Here is a 20,352-nt window from a genome sequence, read left to right on the forward strand (position 1 = left end):
AACTGTGACGCGCACTCAGAGCGCTATCGCTTCTAGCCCGGGCGAGAAATACGAAAAAATTTAAAAAAACGTCACTTCCTGCTCATGAAAACGATGTTTTTTTAATTTAGATAATAACGTTATATTGTGCATTGGAAATACAAACATACTTAAAATGAGTAAATATGTTTATATTATTTATAGGGCTATAAAACACAAAAACGAAAAAGTTTTATTGTCTTCTTCTCTGATTTAACAGCAGCTGGCCAGCAGGTGGGTCGGCGCCCTTGCGCCCCTAGTGGCGAGCCGCCACTGCCCCCCCCCCCGGACGCCCCGGACAGGGCGTGAAAAGAGGACATGTCCGGGCAAAAGAGGACGTTTGGTCAGCCTACTCTACCTGTGCTTTTGTTATGTAAAAACGGTGGCCGCGGGCCGAGCCGATACTTAGTTACAACGAATGGGAACAGCGGATTTTTGTGTGCGTGACTGCGCGTACACGCGGGAACATATCCGTGCGCGATTGCGCGTACTTCAGCCTCAGTGACCGAGGTAAAACGCCGTTCCAATCAGAGAGGGGTCTGCAGAAATGCGGCTACGAATTGTAGAGACGCGTCATCCCCTACATTGTCCATTGGAGTGCAGCTAATGCTGCTACTTCCTGTCTGAGCCCCCCTCCGCGGGACCCTCCTTGCCCCCTGTGATCTTATTCTGGGCTGCTTGGTCCCTCTCAGCCCCCTCACCCAATTCCCTAACCACCTCCTCCCATTTCAGACCTTCCATTCCCAAATGTTGAACCGCTTTCTTCTTGACTTATTTACTTGTCATAATAGAACATTCTAGAACATTTGTGATGTCACAGTATGATGTCATAATCAATCAAACATTCTAGAACATTTGTGTATCTATTCAACAATTCTCTCAGAAGATCTCATTGTGCATCTTGAAACAGTGAACAGTACTGAACAGATAGACTAAACAACATAGATTGAAGCCTGCATTTCTCAACCAAGGTGCATTGCCGACCATTTTGCTGTGGAAAGAGACAATACAGACCCTCTCCTGTTGGCCTGTGGTGCACAGGCACCATACAGTAGGCTACTGTATTTGCTGTATTTGTATATAAATCTGGTATGTCATAAATGCAGTACTGTCAATCTGTATGCCGTGTATGTCAGATTAATTGAAAATGGGGGATGATGATGATGATGATGATGTATTGAGCTGTACTGTACTGTACCCATTCTGCAATCTGTTCATAAAGTTTTCAATCAATCAATCAATCAATCAACAGGCATCACCCACACTTTCACAGTTTCCCCGCGCGGAATTGTCTAGTTTTTTATTATTATTTATTTTCAATTTATGTTCGAAATAAATAAACGCATTAATTCAAGATATCTGGCCTCGCGCGATCTCACAGCTGTGCCCGCACGCACAGTGCAATACTCCAATTAATTCAGCCATCGGCGCTGGTCAGATTTTTACATACGCGCGAAAGCCTTGCGGACGCCGTAGAAAGCAGCTCAGTGATGACACCCACTTTTTTGATTGACAACGCCTTGGATGAATGGGAACCCTAGAATGAGCAGGGAGAAAATACAAGCTAGGATGCATCGTGCTATTTCTATCAAGGTAGGTTGAGAAGTAGTTTATCTCTCGTTACTAGGCAGCACACCAGCAGCACCAATAACAGTAAGTCATTTGTACGCTGTAGTAGTGCAATTATTTGCATTGAAAACTGTCCGAATGCACGAACAACGCGTTTATAAAAGTGTTTATAAACAGCTTTCCTGGCTTGTATTACAACCACGAATACCTCAACAACAACAATGGCCATTGTCTGACGACTTTCTGCTCTATAATTATCTAGTCTAGTTTGGGTATCATTCGCGTGATAGCCAGCTATCATTTTCACAACATGCATTCTGTTGCAGTAAAGCGCAGTTTGTTTATTGTTACGTCGTGATATCTTTAAGTGTATACATATCATGTTACAAGTAGTAGTCTACTAGCCTGTATCAGTTACAATGTGTTTCATGACTCAGAAACGTTGTGCCAGAGAGGAGGATGCTGCTGCTGAGTATGGGATTCTTCTGGATTTAGAACTGGGCCGTTGTACGACAACTGCTCATCTGTAACATGGCCTCCTCATCAAGGTAGATTATCCACACCCTCTTCAAGCATCAACAACTTTGATTAGAATGATACTATGCTAATTTTCATCCATTCAATATTCTGTGTGGACAGAGGATATTTATTCTAAATATCCATGGGTTTTTATTCCAGTGATCTGAGAGACAAATTACGAAAGAAACGACGTGCTTTTCAAGAAGCATTGGTAAAAACAAAAGATGATGAACAGGTAAATAAAGACATCCAGGTAAATAAAGACATGTCACAATGGGACACCCAGGTAAATAAAGACATGTCACAATCGGACACCCAGGTAAAGTAAAGACATGTCAAAATTGTTTTATGTTATTTATTGCAATTTACACTCTACCCCCTTCAGTGTGCATGTAATACTTGTACCTTATGCAGGCCATAATGAAACCAATAAAGGAAGAGACAATGGGTCTCATTCACAAACATTGCCATAAGATTTCTCTTACGACAACCACCTTGGAACCACCTAAGATAAACTCGCCGACAATTACACCCGGATTCACCAATGTGTGGAGAGCCTGTTTCCCCATCTAGCTATAGCTGGGCCAGCTTTCCATTACATAGTTTCACTGTGCGTCACCTTGTTTGTAGAGCTAAATCTATATTTTATTTTATAGCTATGGATGCAATACCATGGTAATTTGACAGTAACTATCTTCCGTTCAAGATGCAAAAAAGAATAAATTTTTTCATGAATACGTTCACAACACAACCTGTGGTGAATATAAGTATAATTTCTGAACGATCCAGGCTAATTCCTGGGAGGCCGGCTACAGGGCGCAATGTGAATACTACTAAAACCATTGGCGTTTCGTCCCTGGACACGGTACTATTTTCAAATCAAATCTATATCATAGGTATTATGTTTCATCATGAATGCATGAAAGGGGAGGGGGGTCGTTTCTGATTATTTGAAATATCAAATATCATTCGTTATTACCACAACACACGCCGATCAGGGGGATGGGTATGATAACCTTGCACGATCAAGCTGAAATTGATGTCAGATTGTCCTTACCTGTGGTCGGTGGTATTCCAAAAAGAATATTCTAATTATTTGATCGCCATCTGGTCCATCCTCCATCTGGTCCACAACATAACCCACCACAACATATGGATCGGGGGCCCCGAAAACTATTCAATGCGATTGGGTGAAGCCCTAGGTTTCCCATTACTAGAAAAGTCTGTCCAGAGCGGGTTAAACTTAGCACCCAGTCTGGAACAGGGTTTACTGCACTCTCGATACTGCCTACTAGCAGGATCTGGCCGGTACTGCACCTTCAGAGTCCCAGTATGCCTTTTAACGGGAACATACAGGTCCCTGACATTGAATAGGATATTAAAATCGAAAAAAGGGAAAACGATCAAAAAACGTATATATTAGAATTATACGTTTTTGGCCGTTAACCGCTGGCGCCCCCAATAACGTATATATACGTGGTTGGCCGTGAAAGTGTTAAGTGGCCAAAATTATCACAGCTGCGATGCCCACAATGAGAAACGTCACTCATTGACAAACATGAACGTGCGTTCCCGTTTACTTCATTTGCATACAGACACACCTGTCCAGCTCATTATAATGCAACTGAACAACTGAAACTGTCAAGAAGCATTTCAGTCATGAGTAAAGTAAAGCACATTCTGGATAGAAAATCACTCTACATTCTCTACTGTTCACTAGTTTTACCATATTTAAATTACTGTGCTGAAGTCTGGGGAAACACTTATAATTCTACACTACAACCACTTTTTATACTCAAAAAGGGCCATACCATTACAGGTTATCGTGATCACACAAACATATTATTTTTAAAGTCAAAAACATTAAAGTTAAATGATCTTGTGGAATTTAAAACGGCACAATTAATGTATAAAGCAAAAGGTCATGTACTTCCAGGAAACATTCAAGAACTGTTCTTTGATAGGGGTTATAATCTGAGGGGAGAACTCAATTTAAAAGTTCTAAATGTACGCACTACCATGAGAAGACACTGCATCTCAATATGTGGAGTGAAACTGTGGAACAGTCTAAATGTGGTGCTAAAGCAATGTCTAAACATGAAACAATTCAAACTGATGTATAAGGAAATGATGTTCACGAGGTACAGGGATGAGGAAGGGACTTGATATTCACGGGTGTTTACATTTTTATTTTATTTCTTTCATGTTTTACATATATCGTTTTTTGTTTTTTTTTGTTATATATAGCCTATTTAGTTTTTTTTAATGTTTTAAATTAGTACACTCATTTGAGTAGTGGAAAAGGGGTAGGATTAAATAAGTGTATACTTCTTCCTACTCCTTTTCAAACATGTAAATTGAGTTATGTTTTGCTTTTGTTTAGTTATTATTTAGTTTGAGTTATGTTTTGATTTTGTTTAGTTATTTATTTTGTTTGTATTCATTTACATGTTCGAAATAAAGATTTCAAATCGAATCAAAGGGCAGAGCGGAAATGGTGGCTGATATAGGTAGTGGAAGAGCTTTGCGACAGATGAAAATGAGATTAATATATTGTCAGCACACAGCTCGTGGCCACCTGCAGTAGCGCGCGCGTGCACACACATACACACGCGCGCAGTACTGTATAGTCTACGTGCGTAATGAATGAACTATGAACGCAGTAGGCTTATATTAATCTAATTACTTGTTTTATTAGGAGATCACAGATACTGCGCTGCAATAGTAGTACAGTACACATCTTAGCGTTACATCTCCACAGAGTCCAATCCGCTCACAGTACGCCCGACTCTGGCGGCCTTAATATGTGTACTGTACTTAACTGTACATATAGGGCAGAGCATATAGTATCTACTAAATCCTAATGAAACAAGTAATTAGAATATAAGCCTACTGTTCATTCATTAGACATGTAGGCTATAGTGTGCGTGTGTGGTGCAACAAGACGGTATAAATAGGGAATATTAATACAGTCTATTCCACTATAGATATATCCTCGCGATTTGCTTTAGTTCTTATTTATTTATCCACTGTCATTTGCAGTGTTGGTGTAGTAGGCCAGTGGTTCCCAAAGTGGGGGTCGCGAGCTGCCGCGGGGGTCTCTCTCTCTCTCACACACACACACACACAAACAAACAAACAAACAAACAAACAAACAAACAAACAAACAAACAAACAAACAAAGGGAGCCGCATGTGATTGGTGGAAGCGGGACCCAAACAAAAAATCCATCAAAATCAGTGTTGTTGCTAATCATTGACGCATGCTAGCCTGTAATAATCCCCCCAGAAAAATCTACTTTGCATTTGATATATTGCAAATATATGCCATCACACACACTGGCATGTAAAGGGTATTAGAATTGTAAAATGAATATGTGGTGTTATGATCAGGGCTGAAGTTGAATAAAAAATTGTATTATTTTCAATCTGACATTACAAAAAAACAGAAAATCCATCAAAAGCAGTGTTGTTGCTAATGCTAATCATACATATGCTAGCCTGTTTTTTAATAATAATTTGTGATGCCATCACGAACACTGGCATTCAAGTTCAAGTTCTTTAATAGTTGTCATACAGAAGTACAGAATACTTTCATACAAAATGCTTCTTACTGTTAATAAAATAAAATAAAAAAAATAAATAAAAAAAAATAAAAAAATTCCTGCACCAGAATGCAGGAAATTAAGTATTTTTTCCTGGTGGGGGACCCCCAGACCCCCCCGTTTAAAAAGTGGCCTGACTGGGGCTATATTTTGCACTATATTTCCTGGCCTGAATGATTTCCCCAGTCCGGCCCTGGTTAAAAGCCTCCAATGCTTATTAGTGTGTGTGCGTTTGAACGTTTGCATGTTTCAACCATACATTTCCATTTATAAAAAAAAAGATTATAAAAAATTTTAAAAATTATAATAGTGGGGGTCGCGCCTCTCTGACACCGTTATTTCGGGGGTTGCGGCCTGAAAACTTTGGGAACCCCTGTAGTAGGCTACATAGTGTATTTCAATATCTGTTTAATTGATTAATGATATATTTGAAAGAATGCAGGTCATAGCTATATAAAACGACAAATGTCTGTCCCATTGTACCAATCAATGGGATATATTGCATGTTGGCTATAGCCTGCATTCTTTCAATGTATAATTAATCAATAAAACAGATATTTAACAAATAAGAAATACAAATGCCACAGAAGGCATTAAATAATTATTATTTTCAATCATTTCACAATAATTGCATATCTGAGTAATTATACATTTGTCCAAAATAGCTGGTTTAGATATGGTTAACCCTTTCTGCGCCAAAAACGAGTTAACTCGTTATTGCCGTCCAATCGTTGAGTGCCAACAACGAGTCAACTCGTTGTTGTGATCGTTATTTCTTTTATTCACTATTTCCATTCATAATTCATCCAGCAAGGCTCTGGGAAACTCTGGCACTCTGTCTGAGATTGCAACGGCCTGATACCGCAGCCTGGTGGTATTCGGCTGATGTTGCACTTACTTTCTGCAGGAAGCATGGCTCTGTGCGTCTGTGAATGTCGTCCGGGCGCAGTTATCTTGTCGAGACGCAAGAATCAATATGCTTTTGGAGTTTATGGCGTCGGCCAAACGGAAATACGATCTAGCAGATGGCAATCAAATAATTGGAATATTCGTTCTGCAGTCTCATCGGCTAGAGGTAAGAGCAATCTAACGTTAATTCCAGCTTGATTGTCCATTTCTATCATTGCAATCCATCTGATCAACGTATGCAGTTGTACTACCGAATGCCGTTATTGACAATCAATTAATCATAAACGACCCCCCCCCCCCCATTTCTTGCATGCATGATGGGACATAATATATACCGATCATATGCATTTGAATTTTTTATTGTAGCGTGTATAGGGACGAAATGCCAATTGATTAAGTATAATATGCATCACGGCCTATAACTAGCATTCTAGGAATTACCCCAGACCACTCTAAAACTATACTTATATTCACCACGGTATAAAACGACAATGTATGAATGGAAAAAATATTACTTTCCCACATCTTGAACGATAGATACCCAATGTCGAATGGGCCATAGTATTGCAGATATAGCTATAATATAGTTATAGCCCTGCAAACAAGGTGAGCGACTCTCACCGTTTACAGCGTTGGCGGTAGAGCTATATGATGCTGATATTGCGTGGCAGATATTGTGTTAATCCAGCTGCCCTGTGATCAGATTAATCCATATTATTTATTTTCGGGCATCAAATGCGTCATTGAGGCATGACTTTAAATATAAAACGTAATTCTTTATAATAATAATATACCTTTTATTTGGTGGCGCCTTTCAGGACACCCAAGGTCACCTTACAGATCATAGAGAAAATAAGAATAAAAATAAAGAACACAAGGCAGTTAAAAGTCAAGGTTAACAATAAAACAAGCAACAGGAAGTATAAAAACAGTGAAGTTAAAATAACAAAACAAACAAACAGCAGGGGGTATAGGACAGTGACATAGGTTACAGTGAATATGCGAGTTTGAACAGATGGGTTTTCAGTTGAGATTTGAATGTTGATAGTGAGTCTGAGTCAGACTGTCGGATATGTGGGGGCAGGGAGTTCCAGAGTCTGGGAGCCAAGCAGCTGAAAGCTCGGGCACCCATGGTGCTGAGGCGTGAGCTGGGGATGGAGAGGAGTCCAGTAGATGATGAGCGGAGGGTGCGGGAGGGGGTGTATTCCTGGAGGAGGTCAGTGATGGGGGGCTAGATTGTGGAGGGCTTTGAAGGTGAGTAGGAGGTTTGTTTGGATGAGTTGGTGCAGGTGATGATTATCATACAAGTATTGTCATATTTATTTAAATTATGATAAATTAATTCCAAGGATGCCTGTAGAGTTGACATGAAGGAATCACTATGATTCCTCCCAAATAAAGCCCTTAAGAACACGGCGCACACCAGTCTGTCAACTTACGACTGCTATTCAGGGATCCTAAATCCTGCTCGACCGAATCCAAGACAAGGGACGGGTGGTGAATCCCAAAATCGGCCCTAAGATGTCTTAGTGGCGCTAAGACCAAGATTTGTCAGATCTTTTGTCCTAAGTCCATTGGTGAATGAGACCCAATCTGTACAAGACTGTACAAGACTAAACAAGACCTGAAGGAAAATATCACACCATAGTCTACACACTGAAACACACACACACACACACACAGAGAGACAAGAAGAGAGGCAAATAAGGCAGGATATATCTAAGCATTATGATCTATCTGGTAGGCTCTGGTTCCGACTGCCAAGTCGACTAACGATGGAGGACAAGCTTCAATGGAGGTTGGTGTGTGTGTGTGTTATCCAGCTGCCTCTCATTGCTGTAGCTTAGCTTGTAGGCTTTAGCAACCTAGCGTGCTGTTATTGTGTGCTGCTGTCTCCCATGTTTCCAGCCCCCTGCTCTAAAGACGTGTTCAGACGGAGCTCCTGTCCTTCCTGTGTAGTAGAGCTGTAAGCTCCTGCTGCACAAGTTCTTGTGTTCTTCCTTCCATATACGCTTCACCCTTTTCTCCTGTCTAGCGTTAGTAAGCTGCAGTGTGAGTGTTCTTTGTCCGAAGTAGATCTGCGCGTTGCTATTGGTTTTGAACAGTGTCTGTGTTGCACTAGGAGCTGACGGGTTATGAGGAGGACCCTGGGGAGACCCTGAAGCGCAAGCTGAGGGCTCAGAGACAGAGACGAAAGAAAAAGGTACTACGTTCAACCCTCACTCTTTAATCCCTCTATCTCACATCACCGTAACCACTCCTCAGGTATAATAACAGCCCAAAACATATGGACTGCATTTATATTGCGCTTTTGTCCAAAGCATTTTACAACTTGTGCCTCACATTCACTCACACATTCACACACCAGCGGCAGAGGCTCCGCCTCCTGAGCCACTGTCGCCCCCCACAATACATTGTTGTCGTCGGTTGTGTTGTTTTTGTTCTCATTTCTTTCACCCCCTAATTAAGGTGCTTGAAGAGGCCTCTGCTACGGAGCCTGATGAGGATGGCGTGGAGGAGATCACTACCAGTCAACACAGTGGAGATGAGAGATCCCCTGAAAAGCCGGTGGTGCTGCGTAGACCGCCATCAGGCTCTCGGAAAGGTGAGGCTGGCCTTCATGTGATGTCAGGGGAAAGTGTATCTCCAAAAGAATATTGAATGCAGGGGGGGGGGGGCCTTGTTTTTCAGATTGCCACCCATACGTTCTGAAATGATGTCATGTATTTTGAATGGATTTTATGGGGGTTTATTGGGATTTTATTGGGAAGTTGATGCCACATTTCTGGGGCAAGCTGTCGTTTGTAGAGGATCACTCCTGTTGACTGCGCTCATTGACAGGTGGATGTTTGGGTTAGAAGATGGTTTGGAAGTCTTTGATGTGTGAAAAGCTGCCACAGAAAATCTCACGAGCATCACGGGACAAACCGCCACTCTTCCTTTTCTCTACGTTGTAATTTATTTTTGCAGTTTTAGCGATTTTTCAATGGAAATTGATGTAAGTACCTCACCAAAGATGAGTCTGGCGTCCATAGCAACACGTAGCAACTGTCTACTTTGTGCAGTGAAAAGCACCTGACAGCAAAACGCTATTTGCTGCTGCTATGTGATAAATGAAAGGTACTCGTTTTGTTTTCTAGGCCTCGCTCCCTTGCCTCAGCCCTCGCCCAGCTCCAGCCACTCAGAGAGACCTCCGCTTTCCCCCAGCCAGAGCTCCTCGGAGAGATCCCAGCACACCCCCGGCTCCAGCCACGCAGAGAGACCGCCGCTTTCCCCCAGCCAGAGCTCCTCGGAGAGAACCCAGCACACCCCCGGCTCCAGCTACGCAGAGAACGCCATGAGGCGGCGCATGGAAGACAAGCTGAAAGCAGCCAGGGTAAAACCCAGCCTCTTGCATTTAGTCTTTGATGAGATTTTGAACAAGATTGATTTAGATTCCTAAACAATTAAATAATTTGGGTATATTAAATGCAATTCCTGTTAAATTAAGCATATTGTACCTTCACACGATGGACTCCATTTTGTTCCAGTCGAAAGCCGAGAGTCTTCTTCAGCAGGAGGCTTCCCTGGAGCCAGTCAGCCGCCTGCAGGGCCTCCGAGACAGAGACACTCTCACCAGGTTTGACAGAGAGGTGAGGGTCTAGCTCCGTCCACCACACACACCCTGTCCAGTGTTTCCCCTACCATTGCCTTGAAGGCGCGGCCCGCCCCGCCAATGGAACCCCCCGCCCCTCCTGAAAGCTTAAAAAAACGTTTGAATAATAAATGATGATTTTATTTATTTTGTAAATAGTTATGAGTGTTGTATGTGCCTCCCTGTATTGTAAATAGTTCATGTGTGTTGTCACTACTGTATGTATAATTGTAAATAAGTTAATTTATGTGTTTTAAATAAATATTGTTCATATTTATTTACCTAATTTATGTGCAATCGTTTAATTTCAGCCCAGTGTAGAGAAATGCATCGATACTAACAACCACCTTACTGCGCACGTCTATGACGACACTGTTGACACCACGTATCTGTGAGACACGCGCCCCGCGGCAACACTAGTAGTTTCAGGGGGCCTACCACCCCCCCTGAAAAAGATCCTATGGGAAAAACTGCTGTCTACATGGTTCAAATAATTTCTGAAATATTTGAGAAATCCAAATGGAAAATTACCGTTTCGGTTTGATACTGTGTCACACTCCCCATTACCTCCCCATGGATGTTGACTGGGTGAAGGGGCAGGCTTGGATCTTCGGAAGTCCACGACCACCTTGGTGGTGTTCCGTAGGAGGCCGTTCCTCTCACTCCAGTCACCGGAGGCTCTCGCAAGGTCCCTGTACTAGGGTTGCATGGTATACCGGTAGTATAGTACCGCGGTACTAGAGTATTCAAAATGATACTATAGTGCATTTGGGGGGTAACTGTACATTGGAGGGGGTTGGGTTAGGACATTTACAGGGGCCAGTTTCGAATTGCAGTCTCCCGTAGGTGCTCTTTGAGAGTGGTTTTGAAAGTCGGTAGTGATTCACATTCCTTTACAGCTGTGGGTAGGGCGTTCCACATTGATGTGGCATAATTGCTAAACGTGTTTAGTCCCTTGTTTGAGCCGAATCTGGGTTTAACATGATTTGTGGAGCTCCCTCTGGTGTGTTGAGCTCCCTATGCTAGCTCTCGTGACTACAGTTACTTATATACGATCATTAGAAAATGTCCACAATGCTATTCGCAGGAATAGAAAATAAATTGAAAAGCCTAATAATAAGCTATACATAGCCTACACTGCCATGCTGAAAGCTAGCAAACACAGCATCCCATGTTGCCTACCCACAACCATCGGCAATCGCAGTGAGGATCTTTATTGATTAGCGTTAGCTAGCTAGCTAACCATAATAGTCTCAGCTTTAACTAAAATTACATAGCTAGCTAACGTTATATAAGCTAACGTTAGCTGAGTTTATTCTATGCAAACTGTCTCTAGATGTGCTAGCTAGCTAACGTTAATCAATAAAGATCCTCACTGCGATTGCCGATGTATGTATGAAAAGTATCGAAATTCATATTGGTATAATATCGAAACTAAAATGTTGGTATCGTGACAACCCTACCCTGTACTCCCCCTCCTGTCCACTCCGCACACACACGCCACTATAGCTGTATCATCAGAGTATTTCTGGATGTGGCAGGACTCGGTGTTGTAGTCGAAGTCTGATGTGTACAGAGTGAACATGAATGGAGCCAGAACAGTTTCCCTGCGGAGCCCCCATGTTGCTCACCACCTTGACACATGGTGAGACATTTCCCCAGCCTGACGAACTGTGGTTATCCTGTCAGATAATCTGTGATCCAGGAAGTGAAGGATGGATCCACCCCCATCTTTTTGAGCTTGTCTCTCTCTCTCCGAGGGGTCGGATGGTGTTGAAAGCACTCGAAAAGTCAAAAAAACATAATCCTCATATAACAACCTAGCTCATCTAAGTGAGAGTGCGTGGTGGAGCATGAAGAGGATTCATCCCCAGTGTTTTGCAGGTGGACCCAGATGGGGCGGGAAGAGTTGACGCCGCCCCGCCTCACAGCAGCAGGGTGAAGTTCCGAGAGGCATCGAGACGCGTAAGGCCTGGCAGGACAATGAGAACACAGAATACAATATACTACTCTTAATGTACACTGGTTGTATATCCCGGGCCAATCCATTTCACTTTTGTTTGTCTTGCCAATTTAGGCAGAAACAGGTTTCCCAACAGCCGAAGAGGCCTACAATTTCTTTACGTTCAACTTCGACCCCGAGCCACAGGACGAGACGGGGAAGAAAAGACGGAAAAGAACAACCGGTGGGGACGGAGAGGGGAGGGGGGACACAGAGGAGGAGGAGGAAGAAGACACGGAGAAAGAGAGGGAAGACGATAGTGAAGACGAGGAGCGGGTGAGATGATTAAAGTCAATTGATTAAAGAATTCAGTCAATTTCAGCTTGAACTTAAAGTCAAACTATAATTGTGCATTTTTCCCATTAATTGTCTAAACGGATGGACATTTTTGTCAATCAGTAAAGGATATGAGGCTTTTTTTAAACCGTCAGTTCAACCTTCCATAGTTTATGCTCTTAGATAAATAGTCAACTTTAGGCACCATTGACCATATTCACAGGGCAGCCATTTTGCTCATTTTTCTCTAAGAACATGCCCAGCTATCATCACTGTCCTTCCATTGAAAATACTGAGAAAAGGGCTCTCTAAAGAAGAAAATATTTACCGTGGACACACAGCCTAAGTGCCAACATTGTTTAAGTCTAAAAACAGTCCAAGTATACAGTTACAGGAATCCCATGTGAGTCAGTCAGGGCGGCTTGAGATATTCCCTAAAGAATATCCAACCTTCACGCTGACTTCATGAGGCCATACAATGTTTGTGGATATGGTCAATATGTTAGATTAAAAACATGTATCCCCTCTAGAACTAGGTTCTGGTCTTTGGCTCGTGAGCGAGGGTTGATTTTTTAAAGGTGCTTTAAGTGGTATTTCTTTGGTAAAATAAGTGTTGTATAACTCTACATTCCACAGCCATCACTGATAGTGTTTGGTCAGTAACATGGGTCTCCCAGTCCCTCCACTCTGCAGTAAACACAAAATACATTTTCTGGTATCCCTTCCCACTTTATCCAATCAGGAGAGAGAATTTTTACTTGTTTAAATTTGCAGAGCGGAGGGACTGGGAGATCCAACACTCTATATCAGTGATGGCTGTCAGAATGTAGAACTATTATTTTAACATATAGACCACTTACCTGCCATTATATGGTTAATACACATGTGCTGTGCATGTATGTGCTGCTGCTCATTGATGGTTTCCAACAGTTTAGATGTTCTGAATAATGTAAAAAAAGAAATAATAATAATTTTCTCCTCCCCACACTAAGGACGTAGAAGCTCCTCTTGTGCGTGATGAAGAGGAGGATTTATTCCTCATCGAGCAGTCGTCTCAGGACTTCCTGGAGGTGAAGAGGGCAGAGTACATTGGATACCATAGACGCCTTCAGCAGGACAGTGAGCTCCTCTTCACCCCCAGCTACAGAACAGGTATACTTTTGCAGGACTCCCTAAAAACCTGGTATTCTCTTTTTTTTTTTTTCACTTTTTCTCCTCTTTTTCTATTTTTCTCCCATCCCAATTTAGCTGTTTCCAATTCTCCCCTCCCCTGTCTTGAACGTTGCTCGCATATGCCCCCCACTGGCCGGTTGTAGGGAAGATAGAAGCCTTGCATCACGTGTCTCCTCCGATACACGAGGAGGCAGCCTTTCGCATATTTTCACCTGCCAGTGTGGACTCTCATTGGCGAGGTGTAATGTGTGGGAGGCTCACACTACCCCCGCTATTTCCTGTTTCTGCTGTACAGGCGCCCCCCAACCGACCTGTAGGAGTCGCTGTCCACAACGTCCAGATTACCACCCATCGACTTCCACCCGCTGACTCTGCCAATTGAGTTAGTATGACGACCTGCCCAAGCCGGAGGCAATGCTGACACCCGGATTCAAGACCGGAGTCTCTTGCATTGGTGACGAGCGCAATCTCCGCTGCGCCACCCAGCCGCCCTGGATCAGATTATCTTTCTATAAAAAAACTGCGTTTAAAAGTGAATTGTATCCTTTTAAATGCCCTTTTAAAATTAAAAATAGTGCTTGGAAAAGTATTTGAAAGTCCTTGAAATTCATTTTGCAATGTCAGTGGGAACCCTGTGTTTGATACATTGATTGCTGGCCGCTTACACTGTTGTTACTATCTGTCTTGTGTTTTTCTTTCAGCTAGTAGTCGTGCTCATCAGGTTCTGGGGAGAAGCACTGATCATTATTCCTGCTGTTGCTAAGCAAGTGTGGATATTTTTAACCTCTAGCCCTCTGTGCTCTTGAGTGCTAAGAACATGCCCAGCTCTCAGCAGTGTCTTTCCATTGAAAATACTGAGAAAAATGTATTATTCCCAGTGGACACACAGCACAAGTCTAAAAATCGAAGTATACAGGTCAGAATCTCACATGAGTCAGTCAGAGCGGCTTGAGATAGAGGTCTATATCCCTGAAGAATATCCAATCTTCACACTGACTTTTTGAGACAATTACATGTTTGTGTGAGCTCTTACACCCAAATTTGTTTTTAAATCCTGGTTCAGACCTTCTAGCAATGCTGGGATATACACCTCATTTGGGTGTAAGAGGTCACACAAACATTTACATTTCATCCATCCCAGTGACATCACCCATTGGAGGGTAGTCTCTCTGATTCCTAGCTTTAGGGGAGTGTTCACAAATACTCAAATACCAGGGCACAGGGATGAACATTATGGGAATTCTTAAAATGAGTGGCATTCCCCTTTTAGTATTGGTCTCTATTGACACACACAGTTAATTCATTGAGCCGTCTTCATGTATCTATTAGGGATGAGTTTGAATTTTTGAATTTTTGATTTTCATGTCAGAGTTGAAAAAAACTATATATATATTTCTTTAAAAAAAATTAAGTGAAGCAAACCATTCTTATTTAATTCATTTTTATATTTAGAGGCAGCCTAATTTTCATAGCCCAATTGATCTAAAAGATGCACATGCTACTGTTTGTTTGTTTATTAAAACCGGTTGATAGGCCAATGCAATGCTGTTATTATAGGCTACGATGGTGAATGGTGTCATTTTGATTTATTGTTGGTGAGCTGAGCCGATTGACGTTCTCAAGGATTATCTGAACTTCAGATTCTGAAGTGCCTATTTATGTGCAATACCCTTTGATTTGAATGATCCATTCTATTAAAAAGGGGGGGGGTTGAATTTTTTAATAATCAGTCTTAAGAACAGTAGACTATTCAAAAATGATTTTGGTCAGTCATGCACATCCCTAGTATCTATGTTCCAGTGCCAGCCTCCAGCAAGCTGCCTGACAACATGCAGCCCAGGTACCTGGAGGAGGAAGGGCTGTATGTAGGAGAGAGGCCGCCTGTATCCCTGAGCAATGAGCACATTCTGGAGAACCGCATCCTGAGACAGGAGGAGGTAACGGCAACCGACATGCACAGCAGTACAGCGTCATTGGCTCCGATATGTTATTCGATATCCATAGCATTCCATTATATTATCATCACAGGCAACAACAGTTGATTGTAATCAAATAACAGGTGCTACTCATCACTACATTAAATGACAACCATGAGCCAATGAGCAGTGGTAGTGACATAGCGTTACATTAGGGGGAAAGGCATAACATGCCATCAATGCTATATACGGTGATTATAAACATTGTTTCTTTGCTCAGGGCAAGCAGTGGTTCGGAGATGACGGCAGGATCATGGCCCTGCCTGACCCCATAAAGGAGTCCTCTACCAGGCCTCCTCTCTTCCACATGGAGGACGACCTGGACCCTGCTCTGCAGACTGTCTTCAGGAAGGTCCGATAACATTACATCTCATTACTTACATCTGTGTCTCACACACAGAGAGATGGTTCACATCAGGTTCACTAGCTCAGTGTTCTTCTGTGGATTTCGTCCTCACTCATACAGTAAACAGGAGCATCCTACTGTTTTTTAAAAGAGGCAAAATGTTCACACGTTTCAAAACGTTAGGTGTGACAGAAATGTTCTGCCCATAACATTGGGTAGGCTACCAGGTTGGGAACCACTGTTGTGAAGCACGAAGACGTGTGATTTAACGGGGGGCGTATAAAGTATGCATGGAACTATCTCAGCAAGATCACAATCTCTTAGGGACTGCCCACTGTATAATCCCCCAAAGAACTCATGGTTCCATTCTGGGGGCTTTTATGACACTTTGGTGGAAAGTAGACACAGCTGTCAGATGAGGTCATCAGCAATAACAGGGACTTTATTGTAGCTCATCCATGACTCTCCCAATTACTCATTCATTGTAATAATTCCCGAGGGCACTGTTAATCATGCTCTCACTTTCACACTTACTAACGCACCATGCAACACACATAACTTGCATACACTGCTGGCAAGCATGATACACGATCATAGCCACTGAATATTTTTTAGGTCATGGTGATAATTATCCATTATTGGTGGTGTATTATTATTATTACGGTATCTCATTCCACAACCATGGTGTATGATTGTCTGTACAGCAGGGCAATATGGGGGAAGAAAATGATATCACACTATTGGATTGTGTGGTAGTGGAAAGTGTGACAGAGTAACATAATGTAATTTCCAATTGATAATATCAAATATTTTAACTAATTTAAAATTGTATATCAAGATGAACAAAGAAACAGTAAATATCACTAATAATGTGCAGCCCTAACTATCTGTATCGCTTTATTTCCCAAGGCGCTGAAGTCCAAGTATGCAAATCTGTACATAGCTGGAGGAGGGGAGACCCAGGGTGACTATCAGCTCGACGTTGACGTCTCGGGCCTCATCTTCTCCCATCATCCTCTGTTCAGCCGCGAACATGTCCTGGGGGTGCGCCTGGCCCAGCTCTACGACCAGCAGCTCACCAGGCAGCACAAGAACTTCACTGGGCACCTCGCTGACAAGGTAGGCCTCAGATAGAGATACCCTAAACACACGGTTGTACCCTAAACACACGGTTGTACCCTAAACAAACGGGTGTAGCCTAAACACACAGGTGTACCCTAAACACACTGCTGTACCCTAAACACATGGGTGTAGCCTAAACACACAGGTGTACCCTAAACACACTGCTGTACCCTAAACACATGGGTGTACCCTAAACACACTGCTGTATCTTAAACACACTGCTGTACCCTAAACAAACAGGTGTACCCTAAACAAACGGGTGTAGCCTAAACACACAGGTGTACCCTAAACACACTGCTGTACCCTAAACACATGGGTGTACCCTAAACACACTGCTGTACCCTAAACACATGGGTGTACCCTAAACACACTGCTGTACCCTAAACACACTGCTGTATCTTAAACACACTGCTGTACCCTAAACAAAGAGGTGTACCCTAAACACACAGGTGTACCCTAAACACACTGCTGTATCTTAAACACACTGCTGTACCCTAAACACACTGCTGTACCCTAAACACATGGGTGTACCCTAAACACACTGCTGTACCCTAAACACACGGGTGTACCCTAAACACACAGGTGTACCCTAAACACACTGCTGTATCTTAAACACACTGCTGTACCCTAAACAAACAGGTGTACCCTAAACACACAGGTGTACCCTAAACACACTGCTGTACCCTAAACACACTGCTGTACCCTAAACACACGTGTGTACCCTAAACACACTGCTGTACCCTAAACACACTGCTGTACCCTAAACACACAGGTGTACCCTAAACACACTGCTGTACCCTAAACACACTGCTGTACCCTAAACTCCCTTTGGTGGATATCAAACAGTTGTTGGTTCTGGCATCACATACAGTATTACTGCATACCAGAGGATGGGTATCGGCGTTGATTACCCAATTTCAATTCACAAGGTCTCAATTCGATTTTCATTTAGATTCAATATCAATTCAAGTAGGCTTGATGGCTCTACTTTCAGGGTGCCAGCACCTGCTATTGTTGACAAAAGATGTACTTTGGAAACTTGAGTTTCTGTAGTAGTTCAGCAGAAACTCGGCACAAGGCAAATGAGACATCTGCAGGAAGGGAGGTGTGCTACAAATAACATTTAGCCAGAATCTTCACACATCCACTGAAAACAGGCACGGATTAAGCTATTTATCTTAGAATTTTAAGAACTGATTTCGGATCATTCAAAATAAATGATTCTATATTGATTATTTGTATTTAGTATTTGATTAGTGTGATACACATACGTACAGTGCTGCAGATAATATGTGTGATTTTGTCTTGCTGTAGTTGCACGGGTTGAGGAGCGCTCTCAGGAACATGATGGAGATGCACCGTGGCCAGGCCCTCTCCCAGGTGATGCAGCAGAGAATATCGGAGTACAAACTGGAAGTCAGGTGAGTTCTTCACATCGGATCCCTCGACAGACCTGTTTGACTTTCATCTGCTCTAGAAATATATATTAACCAAATGCCAAAAGTCATGGTAAACATGTCAGATATTAACGCAAAGTGATGTGATTTTCCTGCATTTCTAGGCAAATAGAATGTTCAACATCTATAATGGAGAAAAACAGATTAGTCAATCATTCTTATCCATTGACCCCAAATTAATGGTACACCATCGGCTAACACTTCAAATACAGGACTCCCAATCTTTATCTGCAGTAAAATAACATTTATAAAAAGTGGTATGGGTGCATCCCTATCAGTATGGCGCATAACATCCCTGCTGTGCCCGTTAGCGGTCTGGCCAGCACAGTGTTTAGTACTATCGCCTCACAGCAGGAAGGTCCTGGGTTCGAACCCCCGGTGGAAGGCCTTTCTGTGTGGAGTTTGCATGGGTTTCCTCTGGGTACTCCTCCCACACCGCGAAGACACGCGTGCTAAGGTACATACATCGGAGTTGGAGTTGGTCCCTGGGCGCTGGACTAAGGCTGCCCACTGCTCCTGACTATTTGGGGTGGGTTAAATGCAGAGGAGGAATCTTGGGTATAATGTAAATGTGCTAAATGAAGATATTGTGTCCTGCTATTCTTAGGAACACTCGACAGCTGCGGGACAGTGAACAGGAGAAAGACAGGACGCTGCTGAAGAACATCGTAAAGCTTTGGAAGGAAACCAAAGCCCTGAGGGACTTTCAGAGGTTCACCAACACGCCCTACAAGCTCTACCTCAGAAGGTAACACTCTTTTGTCGAAGATGTATAGACTGTTTCAACTTGACAACAAAAGCAAATATAAACTAGAATTTTAGAACAGACTACATTTGATTTCCCGTCAGTTGTCGATATTGGCAAACACTGCAAACAGTGTTTTTTTAACTTAAATTTTTATTGACTATTATAAATGATAAAACACTTGTTCAGTAAATTACATTCGAATTAAAGGCCCACAAAGCTTGTCCTGTACCAAAACAAGCATGCAACAAAAACAAACAAAAGACAAGAGCAAAACAATACAGTGACATGGTGACATGTGAGCGTTCTCCCTTATTTATAATGTGACATCATGTTCTGATTCCATAGTCTGCGGTGTCGTTCACTTTTCTTTTGTATTCAATCCATCTCTCCCATTTTGACCCAAATTTCTCCTCCTGCACCCTAAATCTTTCCATGTCATATTTCCTCCACTACACCCAGCCACTGCTCCTTTGTAGGTGGATCCACCTTGTACCATGCTCTTGTTATGGTTCCCAACTGCAGTCTTATCTGTTTCCTAGCAACACATCGAACATCCACTGTCAAACATCTCTGCCCAAACAGGAAGTAAACTAACCGGTGCTACCTATACTTGTAATTATTATGCCTTAACATGTTTAATAGATAATATGAGATTATTGTTCCTCCCATATTTTTTTGTCTCTTTTTATAAAGACAAATCGAAAATGAGTTGACAAAGTTAAATAATTTTATTTCATGGCGTCTGTGTAGCCTATTTCACTGTGTCCATGGAAACAAAAATGAACGCAGCCATAAAGGTATTGTTTCCTTATGCAGAAAAGACATATAACTAATAGTCTGTTTACTTTTCTGATAGCTACATCACTGCATAACGAAAGGTTATCCTATAACCTAGTTATATGAATACTGGCTGAGCGTCTCGCTCCTCGCCATAATGAGATATCTCTTATCTCCTAGCACCTACTGTGCTCACGAACAAACAATTGCACTCACATGCAC

General features: G+C 42.4%; 1 protein-coding gene across 1 annotated transcript; it reads left to right on the forward strand.

Annotated features, from left to right (window-relative positions):
• Positions 1–1,616: 1,616 nt before the first annotated feature.
• Positions 1,617–19,357, forward strand: LOC311223632 (coiled-coil and C2 domain-containing protein 2A-like; the record flags this gene model as incomplete). The annotated part of the gene is made up of 16 exons (XM_084308407.1): positions 1,617–1,671; positions 2,025–2,135; positions 2,266–2,341; positions 8,364–8,417; positions 8,742–8,822; positions 9,089–9,224; positions 9,760–9,995; positions 10,150–10,251; positions 12,138–12,218; positions 12,331–12,531; positions 13,524–13,683; positions 15,505–15,641; positions 15,901–16,032; positions 16,936–17,145; positions 18,463–18,569; positions 19,213–19,357. The coding sequence occupies exons 2-16, from the start codon at positions 2,119–2,121 to the stop codon at positions 19,355–19,357; spliced, it is 1,875 nt and encodes a 624-aa protein (XP_084164533.1). The 5' UTR covers positions 1,617–1,671; positions 2,025–2,118.
• Between the last annotated feature and the right edge of the window lie 995 nt (positions 19,358–20,352).

Source organism: Notolepis coatsorum (genome assembly GCF_963971535.1).
Source record: "Notolepis coatsorum genome assembly, chromosome: 2".
Classification (NCBI taxonomy): Eukaryota; Metazoa; Chordata; class Actinopteri; order Aulopiformes; family Paralepididae; genus Notolepis; species Notolepis coatsorum.